This window comes from Phasianus colchicus, chromosome 1 (genome assembly GCF_987193195.1).
Source record: "Phasianus colchicus chromosome 1, bPhaCol1.hap1.1, whole genome shotgun sequence".
Classification (NCBI taxonomy): domain Eukaryota; kingdom Metazoa; phylum Chordata; class Aves; order Galliformes; family Phasianidae; genus Phasianus; species Phasianus colchicus.
The window spans coordinates 191509341-191529838 of NC_143436.1; the positions used below are offsets into that span (position 1 = coordinate 191509341).

The following is a 20498-nucleotide window of genomic DNA, read 5'->3' on the forward strand; positions in this document are numbered from 1 at the left end:
CATAAAGACCTCAGAAAATTAGATTTTTTTTTTCCTCTCACTAAAATTTAAAGGAGAGGCTGAGCATCATCTCACTGAGCCGTGCTGGTCAGTGTGGTTACCCTGTGCTCCCTCTACAAACCTTAGAGAGCAATTTTCTGTTACATGTCCCACTCTTGGAAAACTGTTCCTTCCCCTGTCTGAAAAGCTAGCCTTCATCTTTGCACTGCTTCCCATCAATTCACTGTAATAACTAAGGTGAAAAATGTGGCTTTTTAGCCATGTACTTATTTGAGAACATTTATTCAGCAGCTGAAATGACAAACAGCCTGTAATGCTTACTAGAAGGAAAAGGGAAACAAAAATCCCCTACTTCAATACGACTGGATTTCCTGCTTAGTAGGCTGTAAGGAGACTGCAATTGTGTCCATTAACACTTCTGAGCACCTAAAGTTACAATTCTAAATTAAAATTTTGTTATTTAAAAAGAAACATAGTGCACAAAGATCTCCAGAACATTAACAGAAACTAAATTTCCTGGCCCATAATATATTTTGCTTTAAGAATTCCTGCTCAGTTGTTTTTAGACCTCTTCTTTTCAACAGACCAGACACATAAAATTACCATTATCACTGTATAATCAGCATTTCCTAAAGCACATCTATCGGATTCTCCTAAATGGCAGCTGTAGTCCACTGAGGATCAGATCAATGCTTTTTAATTCTTCCTGTTGGTTGCCTTAATTTGTCCTTGAAAGCATTTCCTTATACAAGAGGTATGATGAAAAATAAATTATTATAGGCCAAGAAGAACCAGAATGCCTTTCTATGTGCAGCCAAGCATCTAGAGGTTTAGTTCGGAGAAGAGGGGGCTCAGGGGAGACCTTAAATGTCTGACAGGAGGTGATGGTGAGGTGGGGGTTGGCCTCTTCTCCCAGGTAACAGCAATAGGAGGAGAGGTAATGGCCATAAGTCGAGCCAGGGGAGGTTCAGCTTGGATGTTAGGAAAAAAATTCCTCTCTGATAGCACTGAGGGACATGGCTTGTGACCATGGTAGGATGGGTTGATGGTTGGACTAGGTGATCTTAAAAGTGTTTTCCAACCTTAATGAATCTATGTGGGGGTCTTTGCCACATCCATGTCAATTGCAAGCAGGGCTCATGACTGGGATCTGGTCTCTCCTTCATAGAGGAGCGTGGATCTACTTTGCTCTTTCTGTCACTGTGAAAGATGTGAACGAGGTGCAGTAACATTTTACAATATTCAGTATTTTGTGCATGAAACCAACATTCATGCACTTGCAAGTCTAAATATATTGCCTTAGGGTTAACAAAAATCAAAAGGGCTAAGTAACTATTTGAGAAGCTATCCTGTCTTTACTAAGATTCTTCTGGATGTCAGTACTACTTCATTTTGAAGCAAAGTTTTCCTCATGAAGTTCCTTAAGTATTTAATGAACAGTTGTACTTAAACATACATTAGTTTATCTGTGAAGACCCTATTTCCCTCCAGAGTAAGCTGAGAAGAGAAAATCATGTCACTCCAGCTTATCAGACAAGGGCAATCACAAATTGACATAAACACGATCAGAATCAGCAGCAAGCTCTTTTCTCCACATACATAAGAAATCAGAGCTTCCTTTAAATTATAAATTTTGTTACAATTAAACTATTTGTCCTGCCTAAAGAGGCCAGGGCTACCAATTTTAGGAGAATATTTTGATCAAATTCAAAATAGTATCACATAGAGAAGTTCTGAAATGCAGAAGGATGGTCCCGTTCTTACTGCTGCTATTGCAGTGCATGATTTTGCACAGCCTAGAAGCAAGTGTCCCACTGAGATGTCTACAGATGGCATGGGAGAGGAAGACAGAAGATGCGAACTCCCAAATACTTTTGACAACAAAGGGAACATAAATCATCAGCAGAAGATGGAAACAAGTTGGACACAAAATTGGCAAAAGCCAATAAAGCAAACAAAAGGGAACAGAAAATACAGGGAAAACACATTCAGTCTCCTTTGGCCATAGGAATAGTATGGGTTACTTGTAACAAAAGCAGATAGTTGGGCTTTTGGTTTGGTTTTTGTTTGTTTGTTTTTTTTTTCCCCAAATGATAGTGTGTTTCAAGTTGTCAGAAAGCTTTTAACTACATTTAGGAAGTCTATTCATGGTCTTAGGCTTAATTTTTGCCAAAAATGCCATAAATTATGTAGCACAAGCTAATAGTAAAACTGCTGATTCACTAACATTTGTAATCCTGCATGCTTAAATACATTTGTAATACTCAAATACATTCACACTGGCAACTTAAGTATGCCAATACTGATAGGACAAGAGGGAATGGTTTTAAACTTAGACATGGGAGGTTTAGGTTAGATATCAGGAGGAAGTTCTTTGCACAGAGGGTGGTGAGGCACTGGAACAGGTTGCCCAAGGAGGCTGTGGATGCCCCATCCCTGGAGGCATTCAAGGCCAGGCTGGATGTGGCTCTGGGCAGCCTGGTCTGGTTGCTGGCGACCCTGCACATAGCAGGAGGGTTGAAACTGGATGATCATTGTGGTCCTTTTCAACCCAGGCCATTCTATGATTCTATATAATAACACAAAGTCTTTCAGAGGCCGTTTCTGTCTCTTGAGATTGCATTTAAAAGCTGTCAAAGCATGTATTCTCACTGGGCAGGGGGTTGGAACCAGACAGTCTTTGAGGTACCTTCTAACACAAGCCATCCTGTGATTCTATGACAGAAGGGGAAATTAAAGCCCTGATGTCCATTCAGACTGAAACAGACTGTCTAGAAACAAACAAGAAACGCACAGATTTTTAAGGCCAGATTAGATTACCAATCTAATCTCCTGCATAAAGGAGCCCCTATGACTTCACCCCCAGAATCCTGCAGCAACTACTCTGAAACTGAAATGCAGCAAAACATCAGGCACAGAGATATCCTCAGTGTCAATCATCTGTTTCAAAGTTAATATAATAACCAAGAAGGCAGTCATACTTCTCCATCTGTGAACATGTATAGTAGGCAAGCCCTCAAAGTACATTAGGGTGTGCAGCACAGCAGTATGAATTAAGAGTCCTACTCCTCCACATACATTCCCATCATTACTGCATACAATTCTAAGTAATTCCATGAATGATGATGATCCATTTAGGTTTGAAAAATTTGTTCAGGTTTGAAAATTTGTTTCTGCACTGTCATCTATTAAACCAGAATCACAACAATCTCATTCATTGTTATTAGTTTGAAAACACTGCCAGCAATCATGTGTTTTTATTACTATTTACATGGTAAATGTCAACTCATAACTAACACTGAGGGTGTATTATCTAGAGGGAAAATAATGAGAAATCACATTAACTACATCCCCTTTCCTGTTGTCAAATGTTCACTTTTTGTTCCTTCCCCCACAGCTTTGAGTTAAACCCAGGGATGTATCAACTCCAAGGACAGCTGGAGAGCTGAGCTGCATAGAAAAGGCTCACCTGTCATTTATTCCACTGGCAGCTTCTGAAACTTTAAACAGGTACCACATTTTCAGGGAACCAAACACAACCCAAGGTCTACAAGTGCTTTCAGAGTAAGAATTTGCCCCAGTTCTTGTCTGAACACTGGAAAGCACATTTTCCAAAGCTGCTTTATACTTGCTCTGATCACAGACTTTGCAACATACTACAATTATAGATATACTACTTTTATATTGGATTAAGAAATGCAAATCAAAATTAATTAAAGAAGAAAAAAAAAAAAACATATTCAAATCTTCTTCAAAACACAACTTTGGAACTTTTATTTAAAAATAGCACTGAAATTTTGTTTAGTTATTTGCTTACCCTGCTTCTGATGGCTGATCTTTACCCACCAAACATGTAAAGAACAGAAAACAGACTAAAGCCATGATTTGAAAAGTCATCAGTGTTTGTAAGGGAGGCTTCTCACAACAACAAACACCAAGCTCTCCCCTTGGTGCCTCTTCAAGATTTCTGAGGGCTGATATTTACAAAATAAAAACTTAAGGCCAGATTTGACTGGACACATTTAAAACCATGACATTTAAACATTCCTACTGTAAAGCGCACAGATTTTCCTCCTGTTTTCAGCGCAGAAGAAAAACAATTTCAATCCCCCAGCAAAGCTCTTTTAATTTCAAACTACTATAGGTAGCAGAAATCAACAATCTAACACAATGGAGATGCAAAATGAGATAGGAAGCTTCATAGCCCACCTTTCTTCTTGACTGGCATTCTTCTTCCTACTTCTGAATCTGGTTGCAAGCACTTATTTACAGGTATTAACGATGGAGCAGTGCGAGATCAGGAACTGGCTATCTAGTGCAAAACACTTTTACAGTTCAGTTAGGAAATGCAGCTTCAGTCTTCATTTCCAGCAATACTTGCTGTTTTTTCTTGTATTGGATTTCCGATGTTTCCCACAAATAAGAAAAAAAGGGGGAAAAAAAGCTTTTCGGATGTTTAAGAGATGCTTTCAATTTCTTTAAAATATATTTGATTCTATAAAAATACAAGAGAAAATGCTCCTTGACAATACAAAAACCCTATTGTAACTCCTCTTCCGGCAGCAAAGTTTGAAAATTAAAAGATTTTAAGTAATACAATTAAGGCACAGTCCATCTCTAGGCAGCTGTCTTAATGCTCCACCTGTACATGTTCAAGAACACGTTATTTGCAGGACAAAAACTCCCAAATAATCCAAATAAGGAGCAAGACAAAAAGCAATCCAAAGTGACTCTTTAAACTTCTTTCACTTCTTGAACGGATTTTGCTAGCTATGTATTGATCACACAGCAGACTAAAAAGGTCCCTTTTTCCTCACCAGACAACAGCCTTCCAATATCACCCTCTTACCCAACAGAAATCACCGGCCAGTCACTTTCATTTTTATTATCTGCAAGCCACCCAGCCTTACGGTCTTTAACGTCCCTCTGATCCTCCCATGTATTAAAAGAGAGGATTGAAAAGGAGGAAAGCAATCCCTCGACCTGGAATTATTAAAGTGACAGTGCTGCTCACTGGGCACATTGGCAAAGCAGATCGCTTTGTACCGGAGTCATTTACTTCGTGCCATTTCTTCCTTCGCACAGCAGCTGCCCCGTCAAAGAGGGATAAGGAGAATGAGGAGAAGAGCTTCAGAAAAGGTTCATTTTCAGAGATAATGAAGGATCACTGAAAGAAAGAGCCAGCCATTAGATCAGTCCAGAGTTTCCCACTCAGAAGCGCAGCTGGTTGGCATCGACGTGAGCCTCTCTCCCTCTCTCTCCCTTTTTCTGGAAAAACAAAAAGAGAGACACAGAACAGAGATAGATTTTCCTCATCTATCTCGTTAGGAAAAAGCTATGAAAAAAGTGAGCAGGCTCTGAGAGCTCTCCTTTCCCACACAGGGAGCCGGGATGCACGCACAAGGCTTTGGCTTCACATCGTCTTCTTTAGGAGATGAAAACTGAACGTGTGAAGGGGGGTGAACATCATCAGAGATCTGCCTGTCCCGCCTTCCCAACCCCTCGCTTCTCCAGGTCTGAAAGGGGCTGCCTGGTGCTTTTTGGAGCGGAGAGGGCTGGGATGGACAGGGGAGAAGACAAGATCGCAGGGGGACAGGCTGAGGGGATGGAGGAAGGATGCAGGCGGGGTCGGACGGGGACGGGCAGCGCAGCACAAAGCGGAGGAGGAAGGCGAATGGGAGCGGGCGGGGGCTGAGGAAGGGTCGGGAAGAGGGCGAGGGGCCTGAGGCCATGGGGCCGGGTGAGGGTAGGGGGTCAGCGGGTTACCCCGAGAACTCGACCTCCCCCCATGGAAGGCTCCGCGCTCCGCTAGGGGGAGTCCCCGCGTCTGGGCCGCCGGCTGCCGGGTCCCGCTCAGCCCCGTCTCCATGGAGGAACCGCCGCCACCGCCGCCGCCATCCGCCGCCCCTAGCAACGCGCGCCGGGCCGGCCGCTGACCCCCCGCCCGCCACACGAAGCAGCCAATCGGATGCCGCCGTGCTGCGCCGCCCGGGGAACGCCCAATCAGAGACGGTCTCTTGAAAACGCCGCTCACGTGATCGCGGGCAAGATGGTGGCGCCCATAGGGGGGGTACAGGAGGTGGGAGGGGCTGCGGTGTAAGGACGGGGCCTGGCGGCGCGGTGAGTCGGGCGGGCGGACTGGGGCTTCGCGTGGGGCTTGAGGGGGGTTTGAGGTCACCCCAGGTGTGGAGAGGGGAAGGCAGTGGGGGGGTGGGCTGCTGGGTAGCCGGCGGAGGGAAGCGGGCAGTGCGGCTCTGCTTGGGGGCACTGACTGGTCGGTAACGCAGTGTTTCCTCTTACGTGTGCCATTTACCACGCAAACAGGTGTGGGTGTCCTCAACCCAAACTCAAGACTTCAAACCTTGTGCTGGACCTGCTGACCCCAGGTGAGCGCTGCTCTTCTGTCACTGCGTTCCCTGTTTCTGTATCCCAGTCTGAGATGAATCACAGAAGGTGTTGGAAGGGACCTCTGGAGGTCATCGAGTCCAACCCGCTGCTAAAGCAGGTGCCCTGCAGTGTGTTGCACAGGAAGGCATCCAGATGGGCCTTGAATCTTTCCACAGCCTTTCTGGGCAGCCTGTTCCAATACTCTGTCACCCTCGCAGTAACAGAGTTCTTCCTCACCTTTATATGGAACTTCCTGTGTTCCAGTTTGTGCCCGTTGCCCTTTGTCCTGTTGCTGGGCACTGCTAAAAAGAGCCTAGCCCCATCCCTTGACTTCTGTGCTTTAGGTATTTATAAGATAGAGTTGTGTAGTTGGACTTCAGGAAATAGCTTTCAAATTAGAAAATAAACCTAAGCCACTTACAGCTGGACAACTTAAGTTTGGGTAATTCTCCATTCATTGGAAAAAAAAAATGCCTTAAAAAAGCTTTTAAATCACTACGTACTATGCCTAACAAAAAACTTTGTGCTTTCTGACTTGATATGTGGTATCTTTGGCTAGGAGCACCAATAAAAAAAAGCCATTAGTGATGGCATGTGAAAGCAGAGAGTAGATATCATTATGATTACTTTAAATCTTTACACAATATGGTTATATATATATATCCAACCCATCCCCACCATGCCCAGTAACCACATCCCTCAGTGCCACATCTCCGTGTTTCCTGAACACCTCCAGGGGTGGTGGCTCCACCCCCTCCCTGAGCAGTCTGTTCCAATGCCTCACCACTCTTTCTGAAAAGAAACTTCTCCTAATATCCAAGCTGAAAGTCCTCTGGTGCAACTTAAGGCCAACCCTGTCATCTCTCATTGCCTCCAGGTGGTTTCCATCTGTGTGAGTTCAGCAGGATGCTGCCTGGCCCTCAGGGCTGGAGATGCTGTGGAGCTGGTGCCTGGGGAGTGATCAAAGTGAGCACTTAAGTTGGCTCAAAACCGTTGTCAAATCCCATCTGCAACACTCCCTGCTAAAGAAAGCAGTTCAGTAGGGTTCACACAGTCAAAAATATCATAGACTTCTGGAGCTGGATTGCACGTTTTATATTTGATAGCTGCCACAAAAAAATAGGAAATGCATTTCTGATTGCATAGTGCAAAGGAATGTAAATGTTCATTTGATGCATGCTGGGGGTGTGTAACTTTGATTACATTCCTTTGTTCCTTATGATTCAGGACTTCAAAATGACAGGAAGAGAATTTCTTGAACTAGATTCACCACAGCGAAGACTATATTTGGAGAGAGTGAAGCGGGTGGAAATCATACACAAGTTGTTGAATGAGCTTCCTAAATCAGATCAGTAAGTGCTGCTGAAATGAATGAACTGTATCAAACATGTAAAGTCTTTTGGAGACTGTTCTCTCTTTGCTTTCTTTTGTATTGCAAACCTTCCTCGCAGTTACAAAAATACTGAATTGCAGAGAAGCTTCTTATCATCCAGAAGAGAAAACTTGTTTTGTATTCCTCAAATATGGTTATGTCTCAGTGGTCCTGCTCAGTTGGTTTCTGGCATGTGCTCCCCGGTGCTTAAGGTTTGGAGATGGCTGATTAGCCCCGACTGGCTCTGAGCCTTCATGCAGTCATGCATTTTCTAGGAAACTGAAATGCTGGAGAGCATAAGGCACATACCCATGTGGTTCTGCTGGAGTTGTCATGCACTGAGCAGGGCTGGCCTAGGGCCAGAATGGAGTGAGCATCACACCGCTTCATTCTGCGCTGCTCCCTGTTTCAGGAAGGTGAGGCAGAGGAAGCCAGGTGGTGCTTACAAATCAACCAGAGCCATAGGCCAGGCTCATCAGCAGGGGCACTGTACAGCACAAAAATAGCTAAATAGCCTCTGGGCTTCATAGACACCAGTGTTTTATAATGTGTTTCACTGCACCTGACTGGACGTGAGCTGGTTGACACATAGGTATCTTTCATACATCTTGTCTGAATAATTCAAAGTAATGAAAAGCTTTTTAAATTATTATTAATTTTAAACTAATAGGACTAAATTGCTGGCTGATCAAACTACAGCTAGTAACACAGGGTCTCCTCACCCAGGTGAGAGAAGATAACACCAAGGCTTTATCTCTCATATTACAGTGATGTAGCTCTCTGTAGGATTTGCTGTGCTTATACACAACTTAAAACACATCTCCTTCCCCAGAACTGGGAACTAAGTGGAAGGCAAGTAACTCTTGATAGAAACTGCAGTACCTAGAGATTGCTGGGACTCGGAAAGAAATAGCTGTCATAACAATTGCAGGATATCTCAAGTTACAAGGGACACATTGAGTCCAAGCCCTGGTTCCACACAGGACCACTCAAAACCCAAACTCCATGCCAGGAGCGCATTGTCTAAATGCTCCTTGAGCTCCAACAGCTCAGGGCTGTGCCCACTGTCCTGGGCAGCCTGTTCCATGCCCAGTGCCCTTTGGTGTAGGGCCTTATCCTAACACCCTGACCCTTGTCACAGTTCTGTTGTGGGGGCCTGAATCTTCATTTGAAGCTACCTTAGCAGGCCTTGAAGTTTGCATACCCTATTGGATGGATCACTGACAGCTGGAAGTGTGCTGCAAACTGATAGTTCATGTTCACCAAAGATTGTGTTTTTAACAATAGACAGCTGATATTAAACCGTACAGAAATGACTCTCCAGTTCTCCCTTTCTTTCCTTTTGTGCTGTGCAGCTATTCTGTATATCAGTAAGACTGATGAGATTTTGCTGTTGTGCTCTAATTGGATTCTCAAATACACTGGTAAATTTTAATCTCAGTGCTCTGCATGTATGCACGCATGCATTTCACTACCTGTGGTTGTAAATGAAGCAATAAAATGGCTAGTTTTCAGAAAATCCCTGGAGACAGTCCTTAAATGACATCCAGAACTGTGAGAATGGTGATCTGGAAAGCAAACAGGTCCATTTCTTAAAGCAAACAAACAAATGCACCGTGACTCCTAAATAAGAGCAGGAACAATATTTGACCAGGTAGGTTCCTGTGCTGCGTAACATCATAACTGAATTGTGAGTAGCATAGGTTCATGTTTGAAAATCTGATATGTACCAGGCATGAAAGTACTGTCCTATTCAAAATGGAAATAATTGGTGTCATTGACTGTCAGGTGCTTTTGTTGTTAAAGCTTTGCAGAATCAGCACTTAAATCTACTAATGTTTTATATGGTTTATGAGTGCTCAGTGTTACTCTAAGCATTAATCATAGAATCACAGAATCATAGAATGGCCTGGGTTGAAAAGGATCACAATGATTATCCAGTTCCAACCCCCTGCTATGTGCAGGGTCACCAACCACCAGACCAGGCTGCCCAGAGCCACATCCAGCCTGGCCTTGAATGCCTCCAGGGATGGGGCATCCACAGCCTCCTTTGGCAACCTGTTCCAGTGCGTCACCACCCTTTGTGCGAAGAACTTCCTCCTAATATCTAACCTAAACCTCCCCTGTCTAAGTTTAAAACCATTCTCCCTTGTCCTATCACTATCCACCCTTGTAAACAGCCGTTCCTCCTCCTGTTTATATATATATACTCCCTTCAAGTACTGGAAGGCCAAAATGAGGTCTCCCCAGAGCCTTTCCTTCTCCAAGCTAAACAAGCCCAGTTCCCTCAACCTTTCTTCACAGGAGAGGTGCTCCAGCCCTCTGATTATCTTAGTGGCCTTCCTCTGGACCATTTTAATGTAGAAGAGTTTTAAGTAGGTGCCTTTTTAAAATAACGTATTAGCTGCTAAATCTGTAGAGATTGTTACATTTGATAACTTTGCAAATAGGTATGACATTTGCCCTAGCATATGTTTTGTGATTGGTGAAGCATTTGATTATCTTTGTGGCTTTCAGCAGTAAACATAATTTATGACACACTTAAAAATACACTTTTAACATACCGTTATTGGCACAGCCTCAGAACTGAGGTGCCTTTCCACTAATTGCTTTGACTAGCAATAATTATTATTCTTGGAATGTTTAGGTTTGTGGAAACCCAAACAAAGCATTATTTTCACTGATCAACTGACAGTGACGGGCATAATGATAAGGAATGCACAACTTCCCTCTGCAAGTGAGATGAATTCTCACTTCTCCTCAGGACTGTAAAACTGGCACGTTTCCATTCCTCCTTTCCACTACCTGCTGTGATGAATGCAGCAGGAAGTGTTTGTCAAGCTATTAAATGAAGACTGTCTCTCACCATACATTTCACCATCAGTAACTGCTCTGAGCTGTATGTTAAAAACATGATAGCAGAATCCAGTCCCTCTGTTATGATGGGGAAAATAGTAGCTCCGGTTCTGTAAAAGCAGTACTTTGGACTTTTTATTGTAGAGTACTCAGAAATGAACTGCAGCACTGAATAAACAAAGCAATTTTATGTTTTTCATTGCCTGAAGAGACTTCTTTTATTATTATTATTTTCTTACAGGAACCTTTGTAATCATGGATCATACTTCCTTGCAGGAAATGCAAGCTTATGTGGCTTAACAGCAAATAATTTCTTCAGGAGGATCCTAAATATCAGAAAGGCTGCCATAATATCTGCTTTGCCAATGGCTGTTGTTCCATTTATTTCAACAGTGGCAGTTTATGATACTTTCCTGCGTGACCCTCTATTTTCAGGTAAAACGTAATTTGTTGTTATCAAAAAGCCTTTGCTTTCTGTGCACACTGAACACTGAACCTCTCTGCAAATCTTGAAAGCCTTGATTGGTAAAGCAGGGTTTCAAAAACATTATGCAGTATGTTGGACAGCAGTGAGCTGTTCAAGTTGTGAGTGGGAGAGAGAGGTATGTGTATTTTTACTTGTACATAATTATTTCCTGTTAGACCTCCCTGATTTTTAGTACTTTACTCTCATGTGAAATTGGCATTTGAAGTACAACAAAGCAGTTTGGTTTTCACTATCTGTACCATTTCATTTAAAGGTCAGTTTTAGAGTGATAAATTCTCTGCAGGTTTATGGCAAGGGTTTTGGTAATAGGGCTGCAGGAGTGGCAGAGCCCAGCAATGCCCCATGACAGAGCAGCTCCCACAGGGACCTTCTGCTGGGCAGAGCTGAGCCATGAGCAACACTGGGTGCAGCTCTGAGAGAGTGGATTGAAGGGAGGGAAAATCCGTGCAACAGCAGCTGGGAGAGAGGAGTGAGAAATAGGAGAGAAGCAGCCCTGCAGCCCCAAAAGTCAGTGTAGAGGTTTTCCAGGCATGGAGAAGCTGTTCCTTGCAGCTTGGGAGAGGCTGCTTGTAGAGCAGGCTGTTTCCTGCAGCCCAGGGGCACCATGCAGAGCAGATCTCATGCAGCCAAGGAAGAGCTCACAGTGCAGCAATGGATGAGCCTGAAGGAGGCATAGCCCATGGAGAGTCCCAGGCAGGAGCTGCTGCCTGTGGGACGTGTTTAGTTTGTTTTTGGTTCTCAACGCTCTAGTTTGTTACCTTACTGCTCATTGCTACATTAATTCTCTTATGCTGAGACTGTTCTGCCTGTGATGGTACGTGGTGAATGAACTCCCTGTCCTTATCACTCTGTGAGCATTCTTTCCATCATATTTTCTCCCTCTGTCCTGAGCAAGGGGAGTGCCAGAGCAGTGCTGTCGGTGCTTAGTGTCCACTGTTGTTTACCCATCACACTGGAATGCGAGTTGTTTTATTATGCAAAAGTAGGTCTTTAAAAAAAAAAAGGGAAAAAAAATAAAAATTAAAATCCTGCAATACTTTTACAGCGTGGTCAATTCTGCAGAGTGCCTGTTTCTGTGTTGCATGCAGCTTACAATATGATAGTTATGTGGATACTGACAATGAAATGCTTTGCTTGTCCTGCAGGTGAGCTTGACTGCCAAGTCTGTGCTGTAGTCAGAGGAGGATTAATAGGTGCTGTTGTGGGTAGTCTCTACCCTATTTTCATGGCTATCCCTGTGAATGGAAGCCTTGCAGCCAGGTATGTCTTATCAATCTGCAGTGAGTTGAATTTGGTTATATTTCTAGCTCTCAGTTTAAACTATGTGAATTTTCAGTCTATGCACACAGTGTTGTCCTGAAAGCTTTTACTGTGTGGAAGGTGACTTGTACCAGTCATCTGGTACCTAAGAGGTATGCTTCCAAACAGGAGAAAAAGATCTACAAAACTGAACTAGAGTACTGTAAAACATTTGAGAGTTTAGCTTGGAACCTTGCCAGCTATGCATGATACATGTGGGCTTTTTAAATTGAGGCTCCCCATCCCCCAGAGCAGTGAACATTTCTTAGTGGTGTTTGGCTGGGTAGCTAAATGTTTCTGAAGTGCTCAGTACCCAAACTCCCTGGTAGGTCTGATTCTAGAGCATTTAACCAGAGGGAGAACTCAGTGCTCCAGTACCACCAGGTGAACTTAACTTAGGAGAGGAGGGAGAGAACAATATCTACCCAAAGTACTTTTATTTACTTTAAATACCGATGCTTAGATTGGATGGAGGAAAGTAAAAAAGTAAGTTTTTACCACTGTTTATGTTTTTTTAGGTACACTTCATCTCCCTTGCCAGGGAAAGAGAACTTACTGCGCTTCTGGCTCTCAGTTTCTCAGCCTGTCTTTAGAAAGATGAGATTTGCTGTGCTTATACAGGTTCTGACTGGAGTTTTTCTTGCCACTAAACATCACGGTGTATATGTCAAAGTACTGGAGCAGATGAAGCCCAGCACAGATCCTGAAGAGTTACAAGCCTGAAGTTGAACAACCTTCCAGTTGCCATGGATAACAAACTGTAATAAACAAAGAAGTTGGTGCTTGCTGTCCTCCTCCTTCTAATAGAAAACAAGGTTCAGACTGTGTGCTGACATTCTTTTCAACCATGAACTTGAATGTAAGTTAAGTTCTTCATCATGTCTGGCACAGAATATATACTTTGACAACATGTCTATAAAAAGAAGTGTTTTTCTTTGGAAACGGGGAAAAATAAGTCATTTTTTTGTTGCATGCTTAAGGTTTGGCTCTAAGGTAGTGATTCTGCATTTTACAGAAGATGTGCAAGTAAGTTTATTGAAAAAAAATATATATTACAATAATGCAAATAACATTGATACTTAAAAATAAATCAGGCAAGATTTTTTTCTTGAGATTCCTCAAAATCTGAGTGCTTTCCTCCCTGAACTTCACTGAAGTAGAATTCCTGTCACAGATTTTGTTTGGGCTGTTACTTGGGTACAGCTATAAACTGCAGGGAGCACCATGATCACAGAGCAGTCAAGAGTGGTACTCATGTCAGAGAGTTCCCAGCACGTGCATTTTGGATCAAAAAGAGCATAACTGGAACAAACTGTCTTCCAACCAGTTTGCCTTGAAATTGGTCTTCTCCTGAAGAAATGAACTATACTGAGAGGCCTCAAAGGGCTGCTGCTGTGGTATCTCAGCATCCTCTAGTTAGAAATCAGTGGTTCAAAGTGCTTTCTTTGTGAGTCAGGCCTGTGTTCACCCTGACAGCTCTATGTTCTAGAGGCTTGATGTCCAGCTGGAGACCAGCAGCAAGCAGTGCTCTTCAAGAGTTTGTATTCTGACCAGCTAACATCTTTTTGATTGAAGACAATAGGATTTTCTACAAAAGCAATCATCTCAGTGTGCTGCATGGTCTTCTTTGTAAAACCTGTATCGCTGCTGAGCAGCAGCTACGTACATTTTACTTAAATTCTACTATCCCCAGAAATGCAAACAGTAATTTATACATTAAGAATTCAGCATTGAGACCCCTAATTGTCTTTTTTAAAAATTCAAAGTTGGACAGTGATGAAGATTGTATTTTAGTTTCTTGTTTATTTTAGTTTCCTTGTTATAGCAGGAAAATCATGCTATAAAATCATTCTACCACACAATTATTTCTCTATAACCAGGAGCAGTGGCCTTATTTGTACAGGCAAAGCAGCAAAATGACACTACAGCTGCAACAGCTGTTACACAGAGTTGATTTAGTTTTGCTTAGCCTGAAGTATTCCTATATTCTCACACTGACCTGCATCTAAGGGGACATTTTGGCCAGCCTTACCTTCATCATCCTCCACTTTAGTGATTCTCAGAAATATTTTACTAGGCAGTGAACGATGGTATTTCCAGGAGTTGTATCATCAGACTTTAACTCACTGAACCACTTACCTGTGACAAAAAAAAAAAAAAAACAACAATAATATTTTAAGCTATTACTTTGCACTGGTGTCTTTAAGAAAATGAATGGTTCAGAGGTGGTTACTTGAGTGTTTACATAGATCTGGCTGACAGTGAAAGCAGACCTTCACACTATGAGTGATATTCCAAACCTCCTTCCGTTCCATGCACTGTTTTTTTTGCTATGAATTCAAGTGGTAATTATTCTCCAACTAATCAAAATGCATGCTGTGTTTTTAAATGATTTGGTGAGGACAAACCGTTCTCTACTCTTGTTTTAGGATGGAAGGTAGAGAGCATTCTGTATAACAATAGGAAAATAGCACTCCTTGGGGTGTCATCTGTATGCCTCATGCTAACTTTGTAGCTGCAAGGAGGCAGTCACAGACTACACATCACATGCCTGATAAATAGCCTGTACTGATAGACTTACGATTAGTTTAAGTCTGAATTCTACCAGAAGGATGCCAAGGGACTGGCTATAGAGAAAAATGAAGATAAAATTAGTACTTTTCTAGTGTTTATCTTGTTTTCATTTCAGATGGCAAATCTCAATGTTACATCTACTCCACATCCCCCTGCATCAAGTCCTGCTCCTGGCACCTTCCTGCCAGTGAGCAGGGGCAGTGTTATTTCTCCAGCTCTCTATATCCCACATCACATGGATGAAAAATCACAGACTCCACTACTGCCAAGGTGCAGTTTTACACAGGGTGTTGTTTAAACACAGCCCATTTGAGTATCCACAGCAGCTAATAAATCCTTGAAACATTTACAAATATAATACTACAAATAGAATCTTGTTGATTCTCACAGGGAAGCTCTTTGCTAGGTTTTTAGAACAGAGGTTCTGTGGGCAGTTGTTAGTTGTTAGGATGTTGTTAAGATGTTCCTCCAGATGCTGCTAAGCTCTTCAAAAAACAGAAGAAAAGTTAATGTGCTGTCTGTAAAAGACTACCAGAGAACCGAGAATGAAATTGCTTTTTATTGAACTCTAAATAGGCTCCAGGTGACCTTGGGGTGGAGAAATGCTGGAAAATTGAGTATAGTTAGGCAGTTCAACACTGAAAGCCAGCACATTTCTTTAATGTGTTCTTTACAAATAATGCATCTAAGAGTAATAGAAATCAAAGTCAACAGCAACACGGCTCACTCTGGAGCTTTACAAATGCTGTCCCTTCAGAACCCTCTACCATACACTCACCCTAGTGTTGAATATAGAAACAACAGTATGATGGAACGTTATAGCTTAAGAGCATATTATTGACTATTTATCAAACTTCAGAACCTAGTAAGGATAGCAAAGAGGGAGATGGCAATCCATGGAATGTAAAAACTCCCCTCCTCTGTGGCTTACTGATTAGACATATTCACACTAATAAGGGAAATACAAAACGTAGTTATTGCTGAAGAACAGTTCTATCTTTGGTTCAAGGAATAATGCCTTTGTTTCTTCTTTACCACAAATTAACTTGAAAGACAGACGAGCAAGAACCTTCCTTCAGGATGCGCTGATCCATTTAATCTTGTGTTCCATCAGCTTACCCATGCAGCAGAATTTTGCAGATTCCCATTTTGTGTAATGAAGCACTCAATTAAAGCAAGGTACCAGTGAGAAGAAAAAGATGAAGAAAACATTTGAGCCCATCAACTGAAAGATCAACAGGTCTGATTTTATTACGATATCGTATTCTCATCTGGATGGCACGTCATTACAAAGAAACATTTACAATATATTTTCAAGTATTAAGTTAAAGTCATTTCAAGGCTTCCACTTCAAAAAGCTACATTAATACACCATACAGATGGTACAGTTGGTTAGTTTCAAATAAGCTCCTCCCCTCTATTTGGTTTAAATATGATTCAGTAGGCACTAGATATGCCTGCAGACACTTACTTTCTGGGACTTGACCTTGTTCTTGTACAGGTCTATGTCACTGTGTGTACCAGAACATCAGCTACTCTCAGACACAGCTCATGGGTGGGTTTCATTGCTGGAGTGATGTGCAGCTTCATAACAGAGATCTCTGACTCCTACCGCTTTGCAGTGATGCAAAATGAAATAATGCATATTTAACTTAAAATAAACTTCTGCACTGAAGTGACTGTAGAAATGCCACTGTAACATCCCACACTTGCTGCATTAGTGTTTCCCTTCTCCTCATGCATACTAAAATTCAAACTGAAGCATGGTTGTGAAGCCTGAGCCAGGCAGATTCAACCTAGGCTCAATCTAACTCACTCATTTCCATTTTGTGTATCAGTCAGCACACATCTTGAGAAGGTCCTGGCATAACTCACCACCTACAGCAGAGCACACAGCTGAAGACTGAACCTTGGAACAGTCCTGCCAATGTCACTGCAGTAATGCATGTCTTAAGTCTCTCTTGTGCTGGCAGCACACCCTGAACAGATGGAATTCTGAAAACACTGCTTGATAGGATACTGTCTTCTAAAAAACATCCTGGATGACAGTTAATGAATCCCAGCATTCAACCTTTTTTTGTTTGTTTAAACAAAGACAGCAAAAGCCCTGTTACCTCTTTATTCTCATTTCTTATACTACCTTTTAAAATAAAGCAGGAAATGTGGCCAGCAGCTGGTCCCGTCTCTTCTGCCCCAACACAGCTGAATCCACTTTAGCATAAAGAAAAACAAGGATGCTAAATACACGTATACTTCATCACACAGTGATGTTTCACAAAGAAAAATCATATTCTTTGTACTAAGGAGCACCTGATAAGGTATAGTACCAACAGTTCCAATTGCTGGGAGAAAACCCTTCCACTTAGCCTTAAATACCAAATTTAAGGCTTTAAGAAACAAGACTTCCAAAACACTAATTAGAATATTTTCTTGAAGAAGTTAATACACGGGACTGGTTTAAATGTATTCTTTGTGAAACCTCACTTTACATATATTATCATTCTCACAATCTTTCTTCCCCCAGTTGATGTACAGAAAAACCACCTCAACATTATGACACAACTACCTGCTCATCCTGTGTGATGGGGAGAAATGCTACCACCAGAGAATACACACTGCTGTTCATCAACATTTTTCCTCTCAGTTAATCAGGAAGAATTTTTCAATTAATTAGTTACATATTTGCTCATCTCCAAACTCTGCTGAACTGAATGAAGTTACGGATTTCTGGATACTGTAAGAGTAAGCTAAATTAACATCTATGGCATCCTGGCTTCTATCAGGAATGGTGTGGTGAGCAGGACTAGGGAAGTCATCCTGCCCCTGTACTCTGCACTGGTGAGGCATCACCTCAAGTACTGTGTTCAGTTTTGGGCACCTCAGTACAGAAAGGACATTGAGGTGCTGGAGCAGGTCCAAAAAAGGGCAACAAGGCTTATGAAGGCTTGGAGAATGTGCCATATGAGGAGAGACTGAGGGAGCTGGGGCTGTTTAGCCTGGGGAAAAGGAGGCTGAGGGGAGACCTTATTGCTCTCTTCCAATGTCTGAAAGCTGCTTACAGCAAGAGCAGGGTTGGTCTCTTCTCACTGGTGACAGGATGAGGGGAAATGGCCTCAAGTTGCGCCAGGGTAAGTTTAGGTTGGATATCAGGAAAAAGCTTCTTTACAGAAAGGGTTGTTAAGCACTGGAATAGGCTCCCCAAGGAGGTGGTTGAGTCACCATCCCTGGATGTATTTAAAAACCGTTTGGATGTGGTGCTCAGGGACACGATTTAGTGGAGGGCTGTTAGGGTAGAATGGTTAGGTTGTGGTTGGACACAATGACCTCTAAGGTCTTTTCCAACCTGAGCAATTTTATGATTCTATGATCTCTACTGTAAAATTAAGCACATGCATATACGTGCAGTTTCTTTAAAATTTAAAGCTACTCTAAGTAACAGAGGAATTTCAGTGTGCACAGGCACAGAGATTACTTGTGAGAGATACTGAGTTATTTGCAACCCTCCGTGATGCCAACCACAGTTCTCACTGGCGTTCTATATAAAAAAAGTGATTTCTCTACATTAAGGTTCCACTGAACAGATGTAAGCAGCGTTTGGGTTCTGTTCAAATAGGAAAAGCTCTGCATCATGAATTCAAGAAAGGCAGGAAAGGACAATTCTAAAGGGACCGTGCATCCTTAACACTGGACTGTATTTTAAACCATCAGGTCACATTTTTCATTTAAAAGCAATTTACTTGTTCTTTTGGGACTTCCCCTGTGACAAAAGACTATAAATGCTGTATCATTAGCATATTTTCCCTTCTGCTGCTCATCAGCTCATAGTTCAATAGAAAATTCCTATTTCAAATGGCAGAAAGCATTTACTTTTAATTCAAAACACAGCTCACTGACTGGCTACTGTGTGCATATTGATTTAGAATAGAAAGCAGCTACTCAGAATGATGTTTTCCACAACTGAGTTAGGAATTAGAAACATCACAGCAGGGCAGGGACCAGAAATACCATCTCCTGGACCAGTCACCGCATGAACGAGACCGGCACAAGCAAAGCAAGCTGTCTGACACCGCATTATGGGAATATATTGATCCTTACCAGGTTGCGAGGTGGGAAACGACTGCTCTTTAACCCCTACACAACGGAGCCTGGCAGGGCAAGCACCTAAAAGAGAAACTGTCAGAGAGGTTTTAATAGTAACGTATAACCAAGAGGCAGCACAATTTTATACGCATGCTTTCTTTTGCCGATCGTTACTACTTGCCGTCCGACGACGACGTCTTAATGAAGGTTTCGGTTTTCTAAGCGAGCATTTTCAGCTGGGATAAGCGGGCTGACACAAACCCGGCCGGGTCAACGTTATCTCTACCGACAGCCGCACGCCGTCCAGCCTCAGGTCGGCATCGGCACCGTCCGTTCCCCGCCTGCAGCTCCGCGTCACCACCGCCCCCGGCTCGCACCGCCGCCGGGTCGACGCGGCCTTTGGTCGAGGCGCTCACCCGTCGTTCGGAATTCCGTCACCCGAAGGCGACAGCTTCCCCTTCTCCGCGAGGAGGTACTTGCGGCGGGTAGCCGACCCTACGTTTTGAAGCAGGCGGCCGCTCGCCGAGCGCAGATGGAGCAGAACTCCACCGACACCTGATCCCGCTCCACGTGCAGGCAGATCCCGCCGGGAGCCGCCCAACGCTCCTCGGGCTCCGCGCCCGGCGGCTGTTCGGGGCCGGGCGGCCGCGCGTTGGGCAGCGCGTAGTCGTGGTCGCCGCTATCGCCGCCGGGCCGGCCGGGCGGCTGCTGCTGCTGGTGCTGCTGCTGGCGGCGGCCGTCCCTGAAGAGGCTGGTGCCCAGGCGCAGCCCGCCGGCCCGCGTCCCGGCCAGGCGGCTCAGGAGCTGCCCCAGCGCGCTCTGGTTGGCCAGCACGGCCCGCAGGTAGCCGCTCTCCCGCTCCAGCTCCCGCAGGCGGCGGTTGAGGCCGCGGTTGCGGTCCCGCAGCTGCCGGTTCTCGGCGGCCAGGCCCTGCAGGCGGCTCTCCAGCCCCAGCACGTACTGCTTCTTCTTCAGCCGGTTCAGCCGCGCCGCCGCCGCCGCCTTCAGCCTGCTGCCGGCCCCGCCGCTCCGCCGCCTGCGGCCCCGCCCCGCTTCTCCGCAGAAACAGCCGCTCAGCTCCGCGCCCGCGTCCCATTCCGGCCTGGCCGCCTCCAGCAGGTCTCCCAGCTCCAGCCCGGGGAACCAGTCCTCTTGTTCCCACACCTCAGGCGGGCCTTCGGCCGCCTCTTTCTCCTGTTGCTGTTGTTTGGGCCTCGCCGCTCCCGGATCCCCTTCCCCGCCGCCATCCCGCCCTCTCGGGGCCTGCCCCGCGCCGGCGAGAGGCCACGCGGCTCCCGAAGGGCTCGCTCCGCCCGAGGAAGCCGCCAGCAGTTGGGTGAGGCTGTGCCGCATGGCGGCGGCGGAGGGAGGAGGGGGGAGAAGGCGGCGGCCGCGGGGCCCGGGGAGAGCGGCGCGGAGCGGCGGTGCCGCGGTGCATGTCGG

At 44.2% G+C, this 20498-nt stretch overlaps 3 protein-coding genes across 11 annotated transcripts in view; 1 reads left to right on the plus strand and 2 right to left on the minus strand.

Moving 5' to 3' along the window:
• Window positions 1-5906, minus strand: part of DLG2 (discs large MAGUK scaffold protein 2) — a 1008740-nt gene extending 1002834 nt beyond the window's left edge. For 2 of the 3 annotated variants that reach the window (XM_090134092.1, XM_090134093.1), the window contains exons 1-2: window positions 5767-5906; window positions 4210-5268 (exon numbers count right to left, since the gene is read on the minus strand). In XM_090134092.1, the coding sequence (XP_089990218.1) occupies window positions 4210-4228 (19 nt within the window). In that variant the 5' untranslated portion in view covers window positions 4229-5268; window positions 5767-5906. Of the gene's footprint in view, window positions 1-4209; window positions 5269-5401; window positions 5556-5766 lie in introns of all 3 variants that reach the window. The other variant, XM_090134091.1, reaches the window with a different exon arrangement.
• On the plus strand, window positions 5880-13492 carry LOC116241913 (transmembrane protein 126A). 4 transcript variants are annotated; one of them, XM_090134111.1, is made up of 6 exons: window positions 5880-6012; window positions 6325-6386; window positions 7615-7739; window positions 10857-11050; window positions 12248-12362; window positions 12920-13492. In XM_090134111.1, the coding sequence occupies exons 3-6, from the start codon at window positions 7624-7626 to the stop codon at window positions 13122-13124; spliced, it is 630 nt and encodes a 209-aa protein (XP_089990237.1). In that variant the 5' UTR covers window positions 5880-6012; window positions 6325-6386; window positions 7615-7623; the 3' UTR covers window positions 13125-13492. The 4 variants fall into 4 exon arrangements, with proteins under 4 accessions (XP_089990237.1, XP_031468273.1, XP_089990236.1 ...); XM_031612413.2 differs by lacking the exon at window positions 5880-6012 and adding an exon at window positions 6021-6120; XM_090134110.1 differs by lacking the exon at window positions 5880-6012 and adding an exon at window positions 6059-6079.
• Window positions 13493-13541: 49 nt separating this feature from the next.
• Window positions 13542-20498, minus strand: CREBZF (CREB/ATF bZIP transcription factor). Of its 4 annotated transcripts, none has more exons than XM_090134109.1 (3): window positions 19071-20498; window positions 17116-17186; window positions 13542-14540 (listed from the first exon to the last, which is right to left on the minus strand). In XM_090134109.1, the coding sequence occupies exon 1, from the start codon at window positions 20406-20408 to the stop codon at window positions 19551-19553; it is 858 nt and encodes a 285-aa protein (XP_089990235.1). In that variant the 5' UTR covers window positions 20409-20498; the 3' UTR covers window positions 13542-14540; window positions 17116-17186; window positions 19071-19550. The 4 variants fall into 4 exon arrangements, with proteins under 4 accessions (XP_089990235.1, XP_089990234.1, XP_089990233.1 ...); XM_090134107.1 differs by lacking the exon at window positions 13542-14540 and having other exon boundaries at window positions 16205-17186; window positions 19071-19148; window positions 19237-20498; XM_090134108.1 differs by having other exon boundaries at window positions 17116-20498.

Bases quoted from the DNA above. Each gene is read 5' to 3' on its own strand.
- LOC116241913 (XM_090134111.1), top strand. From the start codon at position 7,624: ATGACAGGAAGAGAATTTCTTGAACTAGATTCACCACAGCGAAGACTA. The intron at 7,740-10,856 runs GTAAGTGCTGCT...ATTTTCTTACAG, and splicing joins GAGCTTCCTAAATCAGATCA to GAACCTTTGTAATCATGGAT. The intron at 11,051-12,247 runs GTAAAACGTAAT...CTTGTCCTGCAG, and splicing joins GCGTGACCCTCTATTTTCAG to GTGAGCTTGACTGCCAAGTC.
- CREBZF (XM_090134109.1), bottom strand. From the start codon at position 20,408: ATGCGGCACAGCCTCACCCAACTGCTGGCGGCTTCCTCGGGCGGAGCG.